The sequence below is a fragment of the Borostomias antarcticus genome (genome assembly GCF_949987555.1).
Source record: "Borostomias antarcticus genome assembly, chromosome: 21".
Taxonomy (NCBI): domain Eukaryota; kingdom Metazoa; phylum Chordata; class Actinopteri; order Stomiiformes; family Stomiidae; genus Borostomias; species Borostomias antarcticus.
The window spans coordinates 16,162,995-16,175,295 of NC_140254.1; the positions used below are offsets into that span (position 1 = coordinate 16,162,995).

The window sequence follows — 12,301 nt, forward strand, 5'->3', positions numbered from 1 at the left end:
GTGTCAATAAAACACTTGCAGTCACACATCACGCACGTGTGCAGCCTTAATTAACTTTCCCCTGCAACCATTGGATAAATACCGGCGGTTGTAGGAGTTGGACATTGCACATTCTTCTTATCATTAGTGTGCTTGCTGAAAGCAAGAACTATTGTTATTCCGCATACTTTTTATTAGTGTGAGGATATATGTTCATGTGTGTGTTTAGGAATATACATGTCGACCAGAGGAGGCTCGTCCATTGAGGTAGAGGACAGTCCTCCTCAGTTTTTGGAGAGAAGAGAGGGATTAAAATATAAATATATGCATTTATTTATAATCAATATTTAATATTATCTCAGTTTTGTTCATACATCAGGTTTCCTATGGATAAAAACCCATTATTGAAATTCTAAAGCTCCAACAGTGCCATCTATAACATGCAGCTGGAGCTTCCATATATATCTAAGGGAGGCTAGCCTCAGGGTGGGTTCTTTTATACAATGTAATGCAATTTTTTCATGCTAATTTGTGATTGGCCAAAACGCTGAAAATTATGGCAACAGTCCTCTGGCCTCGTCTGAACAGGATTGAGATATTGACATTTTGTTAGTCCAATCAAATTCGAGATTTACCACAGTGAAGGCCGATTAGTCTGGGGCCTTTCTCATTCGGTGTTGTTTCGCCCATAGACATATACACTAGACGCCGCATTGACCAAACTTTCATATGCTAAAATTGACTATAAATCCACATTTTAAAGCTGATATATTTCAAATAATAACTGAGGGAAAGTGCCCCCCGGCGCCCATGGGCAGTTCGCTTCTCTTCCTCCTGTCCTCAGGTTTTTGAGTCACTGCCACTGATGTCGACAAGTGTAATTTGGGATGTCTAATGTTAAAACCTGTCTGAAATCATCGTTGGTATAGCAGATGTCAGTCTGTCACATACATAGGCCACAGGTAGGCTACTGTATAATGTGCAATGTAATGTTATTGCCACCTATGTTCAACAGTTTGTATTTATTAACAGGTGTATAGAAAACTTATAAAACAGAACATCATCATTAACAACAAAAAAACACTAGGTCTAGTATCACAAGTCTCATTGATTCCATTTGTTGGCAACAACTTTTATGAGGACACATCTTCAGTTTAAAATTCAAATAATGATTGGCAATTCAATAAGTGATCATGGAATTCATCAGTGGAAAGGTTCTTACAGTAAAGTAAGACTTCAGATCTGTACAGGTGCCTCTAGATGACCCAATTTCCCAAACTGGTTAATTGACCTCATGGAGTTGAATATAGTCTAGCAGTCTTTTTTCATGAACATGGGCACAGGTATCCCCCTCTATCGAATCTAAGGCTCAACAAAGGAAAATGGTGGTGTGTGATCTTGATGTAATAAAATCCCCCGTTTGTACCTCAGCAAAGGGGCAGCAAAGTACATGTAAACAATTGCCTGTATCAATTACAGAAGGATAGAAACCCTTATGTAGACGCTGTGCTTTGCTTGACAAGCATCTTCTGACGAGCACCCCGGGGACCAGAGGTGTCAAGTCCCGAAATCCCCCCAGAAGTGTTGGGGAATCCATGGGCACCCACATACTTGCGGTAAGCATCACGGATAGTGCGGAAGGCTCGAGAGTTTGCATAGCAGATGTCCGTAACAGGGTCCCGGTACAGTGCAGCCTTGTGAGTGACAGGACACACCTCCTGGATGGGTGGCTGGGGGGCAGTACGCGCAGTCATGGGGAAGGCTGCCTCAAATGCCTCCTCGTCACTTAAGGTGATGTAAGTGCGGGAGCACAGGCCCCCCACATGTTGCTGCGAATTTGGCACCACAGGAGTAGTGATTTGTGGGGTGTCCTGATCCAACCTTTAAGTGAAAAGGGAGATTCACAAATCAACACTTAATAGAAAGTACAAATAGAAAAGAACATAATTAAATCCCCAAAACGTTTTTTTTAAGAATACTTTTTTGTGCTTTTAAGAACACAAATAGAATGGCCTACACATTACAATAAATAACATATTTGAACATGCAATAAACATGGCATTATCGTTCACAACAGCAAAGAGAATACATTAAATAATAAAAAAATAAATAGTCTACAGTAAAAGTAAACGCATGCGCAGTGTTCCTGATTGTAAGGACGATGAATCGCAAACATGCACATGCCCCTTTTAAGATGTTTGTAACCCTCTATCATTTCAGAGATATTTAGCCTGAAAAATACTGCTGGTGGTTGAATAGCCTCCTTACCCCTCTACATCCACGTTTTCTTCTTTTAGGATGGAGTGTGACACCAGAGGCATGAGGACAGAATGATAGCGAATAGTTGGTCCCTCAAAGCGCCGCTTCTTATGGACCTGCTTTTTCTTGTCTGCCTCCAGGCGCTCGTAGTTTTCTTTAAAAGTGAAAAAACAATTAAAACTATATACTGTATCTGATTAATAAACAGCAGCAAAACAGTGTTAAAAATATAGATCTTACTGAAGTGAGAAGCATATTAGCCACAGCTGCAGATATACTTTGATATCCATATAATCAAAGAACAGAGTGGGCACACAGGGCTAAACATGCATTTTCCCTTTACTACTGTACTCCTTTAACTTCGTTATACAGAAATCCTTGGGCCTCATTTATCAATAATGCGTGAGTACAAATCTGTGCATAAACCATGTGTGAGATCATTTCTACACAAAGTATGAGATGTATCAATATGAACCATGACTGAATAAATGTGAAGTGATATTAAAATATGTTGGTCAATAAATGCTTTGATGTTAGGAAAAATATAATTTGTGGATTAGAACAAATATCCCTTTTTCCCCCAACAAATTGTGGTCTCATGTTATTATACAAACTTGTCACTGCAGCCACCCATCCCTCTTATACTCTTCAGCTACAGTATCTCATGATCTTTCCATCTAGGATTTAAAGCAATGTAACTCTTAAAGCTTTTGTCACTACCAGCATGTTCATATAGCCCAAAACCTTCCTCACTTTCATCTCACTACATTCATCCCCCTCTCTTTCTTTCCATCTATCTCTAGCCTTTCTAAACATTCCCTATTAAATTCAAGTTCTGCGTCTTTGGCACCACTAAGCACTTTCACTATGGGACATTTGAACTATTCATAAACGATCACTTTTATCTTTTTTTTTTTTTCATCTCACTTAAAGGGATAGTGTGCTATGACTTGCACATAGTCCTCCGTGGGAGCAGTGAAAACAAGTGCCAGGGGAATGCTTATGTCCAAGCCATGCCAAACATGTAAAAACAGGGTTCGAAATTAACACCCGCCAAGCGCCAAATGCGTGTATGTTTTGGAAGCCACCCGACACTTTGGCAGGTGATGTTTTTTGCAACAAAATATCAGCATTGATGGTTCAGTGCTTAACAAAATATCAGCATTTGTTGATCATAGCATGGACAACATTTTTGCAATAAAATATCAGCATTGACGCAGCGTGAGTGAGATCAGCCTGGGTGGCTCATACAGCGCAGTGAGCGCACAAGTGAAAGAGCGGTGCTTGAAAAGAGCACTCTCGGTGGATCTGCTTGTTGTTGTGCATCGAATGAAACGAGCTGTAAAATTATTTGGGGGCCTATCTCTAGCCTGCAAAGTAAATCTACTAGGCTACTAATTGGCTAACATTTCGGTTGTAGGCTCTGTTGTAGGCTATTCACAGCAAGCAAACTTGTTGTCATCTAAAGCTATACTACGTTAGCTGACTGGGACTCGTGACCAGCTAACGTTAGCTAGCTAATGTAGCTAACCGTATTGTGCCAGACAGCCAAAACAAGTGTCACATATATTTGACATTGCTGGCTAGAATAACCAGTGTTGTGAAATACGTTTTAACAACTGGTGAGTTGATATGTTGCACAGCAATCGAGCAGGACAATATCATTAGGGCTAGGTTAGGTAGCTAGCAAAGTCACCTTGCCCAGCTGGTATGGTTATAGGCTCATTCCTATGGAATAGCTTAGAAGTTTTTGTTGCAATGTGACTCCCTGATGAAATAGAATAATCATAATAATATCATGACAGCACATAACTACTGAGATGTATATCCTATTGTCTCACCAAGGGACCGGAGGTTGATTTCAGCAGTTATCTTGGCCTCAGCTAGCAGCTCCTCCTGAGTCAGGGGTTGGTCATGGTGGGCGCCCCTCCGGCGGCGTGGGGCGTCTTGCCGTTCTTGTAAGCGCAGGTTGGTCTTTCGTGTGTGCTCGCTGGTGGACTGGCGCACTGACTTTCGAGCTGGGAAAGAGTTGCCAGTCAGTGACAGGTAGCAGATCTTGGTAAAAAGCTGATATTTTTTATCAACTAGTGGAGCAAAGCTAGTTTAGGCGGGATACCCAAGACAGCACATTTGCGTCATTGGCTGTAGTCTGACATGCACAATTAACCCCAGATGCATGACTCCAATTACTGTACATATGCCACTATGTCATATGACAGCTATTTAAGCCACACTTATATACACACACACATGCACACATACATATATTGTGCTGTGTTGCTTTTCTTTCAGTACATAAATGGCTCTGAAAATGCCCCCCCCCCTAATTTCCATTAAGACATTCTGTCTGATCTGATTAGTTTTTTCTGGAAAATGTCTGAATATAATTTATACATCTTTCATGGCTTGCAGTGCACAATTGTACGCAATGTTGTATATTATTTAGATACATTGTAAGCAACATCTTGATGTGGTGGTTGTACAAATTAGTGGGCCTAGCCAACTGTAGTTGTAGTAAACCAAAAACAACATGGGTAAGAATGAATCTCATCAATATATTCTGGATCAAAAACGGCAGGCTCTTACTCTCCCCAAAATCCTGAAACTCTTGTGGGGCTCTTCTCTCTACTTTTGCCTTCTCTGTCTTCTTAAGCTCCTCTGAGGGCCTCTTCTGTTTGGGTTTTGCCACTTTAAGAGGTTCCTTGGAAAATAAGCAAAATTTAAATATATATTAAGAAGAGCACAATGGGAGTAATGGTAGGGGAATATAATATACTCAAATGATTTGCAAGTGGGATAGGAAAAGAGTAAGCAATGATTACCTTGTAAGCTTTAGTGACAACCCGGGTCTTTCTGCGTGGTCCATCTTCCTCCTGGTCACTGTCTGGCTCATCACCCTCATCAATATCAAAGTCACTGTCCACCTCATCTTCTGTGTCCGAGTGCTCCCCTCGATACTCATCATCTCCTGATTCCTACGGGGAAAACGTGCACATTACTTACATCTTACCCATAAACAACTTGACTTGCACTCAAAATTCAGTTTGGGAAATGAGAACTGGAAGAGCTTATCAATATCATACTATGATGATTCTGACAAATTTGGACACGGTTCCAAATCATTGTTTTGTAGCCCCTGGTACCGGCAGATGCTTTTCTGCAAGCATCTACAGCGGCATGACAGAGAAAAACACAATGGACAATTAGAAAAACAGTCCACTGCACTGATGAGTTCAACACTTTTACTTAGGGCTGTAACGATTATGAATTTTGCTTAACGATTAATTGCCAGAAAAATAATTGTGATTATTACAATAATTGTCAGAGTTGTTGACCGAGCGGGGGGGGGGGGGGGGGGGGGTTCTCAGCCTATGAAGTAAACCTGTGGTTTAAAACCACGCCTCTTTAATATCATGAATGTTAACAACATTCACATAGAAAATATATCCTCCTCAATAAAAAAAAAAGCATTGAAAAACTAAGATGAAATTTAATTTGGAGTATACAAATAGCACATTAAGTGGACAATGCATCAGTGCTTCTTTACTTCTTTAATACAGTGTCTCTTGTCATTATTTGCTATGAACGTATAGGACAAGTGCCAACAAGCTGAAGAATTCCATTGAACTAGGGTTGCTACCATAACTCTGTAACAGATTTTTATTTTATTAAAAAAAAAAAAAAAATTAAAAGCCCTACTTTTACTTGAAATAATGTTAGGTTTGGGGTATAGTCCCATAAAATCACCCCCACCAGGGCTTTGAACCCCGATCTCCCGTGTGGGAGTCCATTGCTTTCACCGCTACTCTACTTGTCCAGTGGAGATCAGAGGGTTGATTTTGGTGTCCTCTTTATTTTGGTGTGCTGGGACTACTGCTTCTTGTGCAGGTCAACATTCAACGGCAGGTCAACATTCAACGGAGGGAGGAAGGGAGTGGGAGAGACAAACGTTATCCTAGGTGCGCTGGCATACAGCCACACACAAAAAATCTTGGTGGTATTTTGTTCCCAGACCATATGTTTACACGTTGATTACTCAATTGACCCCTCATGACCAGCACCATAGCACGTTACCATTCATCCAAAATGTGTTTTGCCTTCATTGTCTAACGTAGAGTAAAGCATGATGAAATAGCTTGGGTACAGTTACCCAATCTTCTCGTATATCTAGCTAGTTAATTGAGTTAGTTACACAGACGTATATGGGTTGGCTTTGGCTCAGGAGATAGAGCGGGGCGGCGGTTCAAATCCCAATGAGCGCTCATGAGCAGGCTAGCACCTTGCATGGCAGCTGTCGCAATCTGTGTGTGAATGGGTGAATGAGAGGCCATTGTAAAGCACCTCTTTCTTTGGATAAAGAAAGAAGTGCGTTATATGGCTAACGAGCTAACGTTAGCTAATGTCACATCTATTAGCTAACGTTACTCACATCATTGAATCCACCATAGGTAGTCTTGTAGAATTCATCCTCTTCTTCAGCATCCAGCAACTTCGACATGCGGTTACCCGCCGTCTTTCGTGGTTCTCGAGTAATTACAAGGCTCATGGTAGCTTTTTTGAGAAACGCGTTAGTTGGGTACTCGGTTAAGGTTGTGTATTTGACAAGCTAACATAAATAAAGACCAGCTAGCTAGCTAACGTTAGCTAGCGTTAACTGCATCCGAACGAACAAGCTAACTAGCACTAGCTCAGCTAACTGTTATAGCACTACTATTTAGCATATAGAAAATATTGTACGCTAGCGATATTGTCCTAGCTAACCTAGTGCTGTATTAGCCAAGCGAACCAACGCACCACCTAGCATGTAGCTACTCGCTAGGCTAACTAGCAAGCGGGACCGACCCATGGATGTAGGACCGACCGGATGTTGCATTTTCGGATGTTGACCATTCTGATCTCGCGAGCGCACACTCTCTTTCCCAGTTCCCATCATTGAAAAAAATCCTAAAGAGATTTGATGCTTCAGAATATTGCAATGGCATTGGGGGGGTCCTCCAATCAACAATTAAAGAAGTAGATTTTTACATTTTATTTGGAGCAATGAACTACATTGCAACTGGTTTGTTGGCTCAACTAGTTTGTTGGCTCAATCTACCTCCAACTATACTATATGTCTATATGAAGATCATAGGGCCAAGTTGTTGCTTTATGACATTAAAATGAATTTATTTCCAGCCTTATTCATACCGTATTCATCTGTATGATTCAAACAGTGTTATATACCTGCAGTATTTTAATTGATGGTGATAAAACATGCCTGGTTTAAATGCCTATTTCATGTTAGCCTGCAAGTCAGTCAGCACTCAGCAGTTGCTGATTACAGTGACTCAGTGATTTTCATCCAGTAGAATTATGGTCCAGACCAATTATCCTTGTTTTACTCATTTGTTCTTGTTCTACATTTGTTTTTAGTTTGCTGTTGGCTATGTTTCAAGATTTCATGACCATTTCTCTATTACAGTGATAGCAAAACAATCAAAACAAAGCTCCAAAACAAGGCTAAATGGTTTTGAAGAGCCTGATCAAGGGGAAAATACATCTGTCTTCTTTTCTCCTGTCTGACGTGAGCTTGTTTGATGTAGTAAAGTACACTGTGACCTCATGATCCATGGTACCACACCCATGCATGTCGTCAGCAATGTACAGTTGTTGAATGTGTACTGTAAGTGGAGTAGGCTTTTCTAGTTCAGGCTTTTAAATTGTATTTGGATCAATGAACCACATTATTTAAAACAAAAAGTGTAGGCCTATGTAATACCATGATCAAGGAGGATTAAAAGTCCTTTGGTACTTCAAATACTATCTTCAAGTCTAGATGGATCAATAATTACATCCAATTTATAGAAGGTTTGGAATAGTATTCTAAACCTTGCTTTCTCCTGAAACATTACTTTGAGATAAATAAAATTCCCATTAGATTATCCAACTAATTCAATTAGCAAGTAGTAACTATCCTGGTTAGCTGTATATAAACAGAACAGCTGTCCTGGTTAACAGTATATAAACACCCTCACGTGTTTGATTCGGAAAAACAAATGCATCAAATCTAAGAATAAATCATTATTTATCTGCAGGTGGTTTCAAAATGGTGTCCTGATTCAATGAATATGGACAATTGTTTAACTATGCAGTTTTAAAATAAATCATCATCATCATCATCATCTTCATCCGCTTATCCAGGGTCGGGTCGCGGAGGCAGCAGCTCCAGCAGGGGGCCCCAGACATCCCTTTCCCTAGCAGCATCAACCAGCTCTGCCTGGGGAATCTTTAGCCGCTCACAGGCCAGTGCGGAGATGTAGTCCCGCCACCTAGTCCTGGGTCTACCCCGCGGCCTCCTCCCAGCCGGACACGCCTGGAACACCTCCCTAGGGAGGCGCCCAGGAGGCATCCTCACTAGATGCCCGAACCACCTCAACTGGCTCCTTTCGACGCAAAGGAGCAGCGGCTCAACTCCGAGTCTCTCCCGGATGACTGAACTTCTCACCCGATCTCTCAGGGAGACCCCAGCCACCCTCCGGAGAAAACTCATTTCGGCCGCTTGTATCCGTGATCTCGTTCTTTCGGTCATGACCCATCCTTCATGACCATAGGTGAGGGTGGGGACAAAGATAGACCGGTAGATCGAGAGCTTTGCCTTTTGGCTCAGCTCTCTTTTCGTCACAACAGTGCGGTAAAGCGACTGCAGAACCGCACCAGCTGCTCCGATTCTCCGGCCAAACTCCCTCTCCATGGTTCCCTCACTCGTGAACAAGACCCCCAGATACTTGAACTCCTTCACTTGGGGTAAGGACTCATTTCCTACTCGGAGCGGACAGGCCACCGGTTTCCTGCTGAGAACCATGGCCTCAGATTTAGAAGTGCTTATTCTCATCCCAGCCGCTTCACACTCAGTTGCGAACCTATCCAGAGAGTGCTGGAGGTCGCAGGCAGCTGATGCCATCAGGACCACACAGGGCCGGACTGGCCATGTGGCGTACCGGGCAAATGCCCGGTGGGCCGGACCTACTTGTGGGCCCCCCCCCCCCCCGTCAACAAATCGCGCAGCACCTCCCCCCCCCCCCCCCCCGTCAACAAATCGCGCAGCCCCCCCCCCCCCCGTCAACAAATCGCGCAGCCCCCCCCCCCCCCCCCCCGTCAACAAAACGAAACTGAAGGTGTTCCATCTCACCGCGTCGGCTCGGCTAGTGGCCTGACTGGGGCTACATTTCCCGGCAGGAAATATTCACCCAGTCCAGCCCTGTGGGCCGGTCTGGGCCAAAAATGCCAGGGCCGATTTTTTGTCCCAGTCCAGCCCTGGGACCACATCATCTGCAAAAAGCAGTGACGTGATCCCCAGCTCACCGAACTGCAAACCCACCTCCCCCCGGCTACGCCTCGATATCCTGTCCATGAAAATCACAAACAGGATTGGTGACAAAGCGCAGCCCTGGCGGAGGCCAACACCCACCGGAAAGGAAGACGACTTACTGCCGAGGACCCGGACACAGCTCTCGCTCTGGGTGTACAGGGATTGGATGGCCCTAAGTAGGGACCCCCTCACCCCATACTCCCGCATAACCCTCCACAAGACCTCTCGAGGGACCCGGTCATAAGCCTTCTCCAAGTCCACAAAACACATGTAGACAGGTTGGGCAAACTCCCAAGCCCCCTCCAAGATCCTTGCGAGAGTGAAGAGCTGGTCGGTAGTTCCATGACCAGGACGAAATCCGCATTGTTCCTCTTCGATCTGAGGTTCGACTATCGGCCGGACCCTCCTTTCCAGCACCTTGGAGTAAACTTTCCCTGGGAGGCTGAGTAATGTGATGCCTCTATAATTCGCACACACCCTCTGGTCCCCTTTTTTGAATATGGGGACCACCACCCCAGTCTGCCACTCCTTCGGCACTGACCCAGACTTCCACGCAATGTTACAGAGGCGTGTCAACCAAGACAGCCCCTCTACACCCAGCGCCTTCAGCATTTGTGGACGGATCTCATCATTTAAAATAAATATATAATATAATTCCAGTGAATATGAAGGAGCATGTAATAGTGTTGGGGAAATACCTGTAACTTTAAGACATGCTTTTTTTCTCAGACTTATTTTTCATGAGAATAATCAAAACTTTATTTTCAACATGGATGGTGTGTGAATTACAGATGATAAAACAGAAATAAATAATTATATGAGGAAGTCTTGCATCTGCTTTTCCTCCTGCAAAGGCATACTGAAACATTAATAATCATATTGAATGCATAAATATATAAATTAAATACATCCATATTTCATTAATAAGGCTAAAGACAAAATGTTAGATTTATGCCTATTGTGTTTTATTTATTTTCAGTATATTTCGTTTTAACATTTTTGTATTTCTTCAGTCTTTTAGCTATTCATTTATTTGTGTATGAATGTGTACTCAGAACAGTCTCCACTTGATGTTATCCACAACTTCTGGGCACCATTTTTAGCTCATGAACACTGAAAGCAGGACAAGGGGTTAAAATTATAGCAATGTTAAAAGAGAGGATGACTTTGCAGGAATGACAGGCAGCTTGATCTCCGCCTCCACAGGCAGCTCCTTTCACTAATGACCATCTGAGAAAGAGACACCCGCTTCCTTCTCTTTTACTGCACAAATGACTACTTGCAGATGTTCAAATTGCGAGAGGAATGTGCCCCAGGTGCATTTCTGATTCGCTCCTCACTAATGTGTGTTGCGTGTCTGCTTGTTAAGTTTCCAGCTTTGTCTATGATGTTGTGCCTCAGGAGTAGGCTGGTTATTCAAGGCAGGGGTGTGTCTCTCCTCACCACTCCTCTGTGCAGCTATCCTCGTACTACACACACAACCACACAACAGCAAGTTCAAACTACACACACACACACGCACATACATCATGCTGACGTGTGAGGGCTCCGTCTGAAGCAGCTGGTGCTCATCTGGCTGCTGCCGTTTGTCCTGCCCTTCCTGCTTCTGGAGCTACTGAGCCTCTGTGAGAGAACCGATCTGGCCCAAGGGAACTGTTCACGGAGCTCTGCTGGAGACAGAGAGAGACCTGCACAAGACAGACAGACAGACTACTATTGGAGACAGACAGACACTAACAACATGGATGCCCAGATGGCCTGGGCCCTCACCAACCCGGCTGTAGCCCAGCTCCTCTGGGTCCTGGTTCTGGTCTTAGCCACCCTCCTGGTCTGGGCCTTGTTCTTCTGCTGCACTACATGGAACCACAGCTCCACATCCTCCCTGGAGAGGTGCATAACAGGTAGGTGTCCCTCCTTCCCTCACATTGGTTGGACTCCATTGGAAGGCGTCACTGGCAGTTTATGGCTGATATTCTGTGAGGGTTTCCAAAACAACATTGGATGGTTTTCCACATTTTCCAGAAATGGTTTCCTAGACCTAGGCCTTATTTTATGATTGCGCTAGTTTGTTGGCGCAATGTACCTCCAACCATATGTCTAAACGAGGATCATAGGGCCAAGTTGTCTCTTTATGACATTAAAATGAATCTATTTCCAGCTGTATTCATACCTTATTCATCTGTATTATTCAAACAGTGGTATATACCTGCAGTATTTTAATTGACCATTTTGTCTCCATTACAGTGATAGAAAAGCACTCAAAAACAAAGCTCCAAAACAAGGTGAGGGTCATCATAAAGGCCTTTGGCTAAATGGTTTTGAAGAGCCTGATCAAGGGGGAAATACTTGTCTGTCTTCTTTTTTCATGTGTGATGTGAGCTTGTTTGATGAAGTAAAGTACACAGTGACCTCATGATGCATGGTACCACACCCATGATGCATGTTGCCAGCAATGTACAGTTGTTGAATGTGAAAGTGGAGTAGGCTTTTCTAGTTTAGATTTATCTATAGAGCTGGCATATACAGTATAGGTCCATCATATTTGTGTTTAGTTTAAAATGTAAGCATTTATTCGAAAATCAGTTGTGAATTAAAATATCAGGGATTAGTATAATTTAACATAAAAAGAGCCTCAAGCGATTTTAACTTTCTGTACGGCAAAAAATACTAAGACAATGTTAAAAAAGAAGAAGAAAATAAATAACAGTGGAAAAC

The 12,301-nt window shown here is 43.0% G+C and overlaps 1 protein-coding gene across 1 annotated transcript; it reads right to left on the reverse strand.

Annotated features, from left to right (window-relative positions):
* Positions 1-876: 876 nt before the first annotated feature.
* On the reverse strand, positions 877-7,064 carry vps72a (vacuolar protein sorting 72 homolog a). The gene is made up of 6 exons (XM_084455220.1): positions 6,668-7,064; positions 5,061-5,213; positions 4,825-4,939; positions 4,080-4,256; positions 2,248-2,392; positions 877-1,860 (listed from the first exon to the last, which is right to left on the reverse strand). The coding sequence occupies exons 1-6, from the start codon at positions 6,782-6,784 to the stop codon at positions 1,473-1,475; spliced, it is 1,095 nt and encodes a 364-aa protein (XP_084311346.1). The 5' UTR covers positions 6,785-7,064; the 3' UTR covers positions 877-1,472.
* Positions 7,065-12,301: the final 5,237 nt, after the last annotated feature.

What these genes read in the sequence shown, in the direction of transcription:
- vps72a (XM_084455220.1), bottom strand. Translation starts at nt 6,784, where the DNA reads ATGAGCCTTGTAATTACTCGAGAACCACGAAAGACGGCGGGTAACCGC. An exon ending in TTGTCACTAAAGCTTACAAG is followed by an intron (nt 4,940 to 5,060) that starts GTAATCATTGCT and finishes TTATTTTCCAAG; the next exon opens with GAACCTCTTAAAGTGGCAAA. An exon ending in GTTTCAGGATTTTGGGGAGA is followed by an intron (nt 4,257 to 4,824) that starts GTAAGAGCCTGC and finishes ACTCTTTCCCAG; the next exon opens with CTCGAAAGTCAGTGCGCCAG.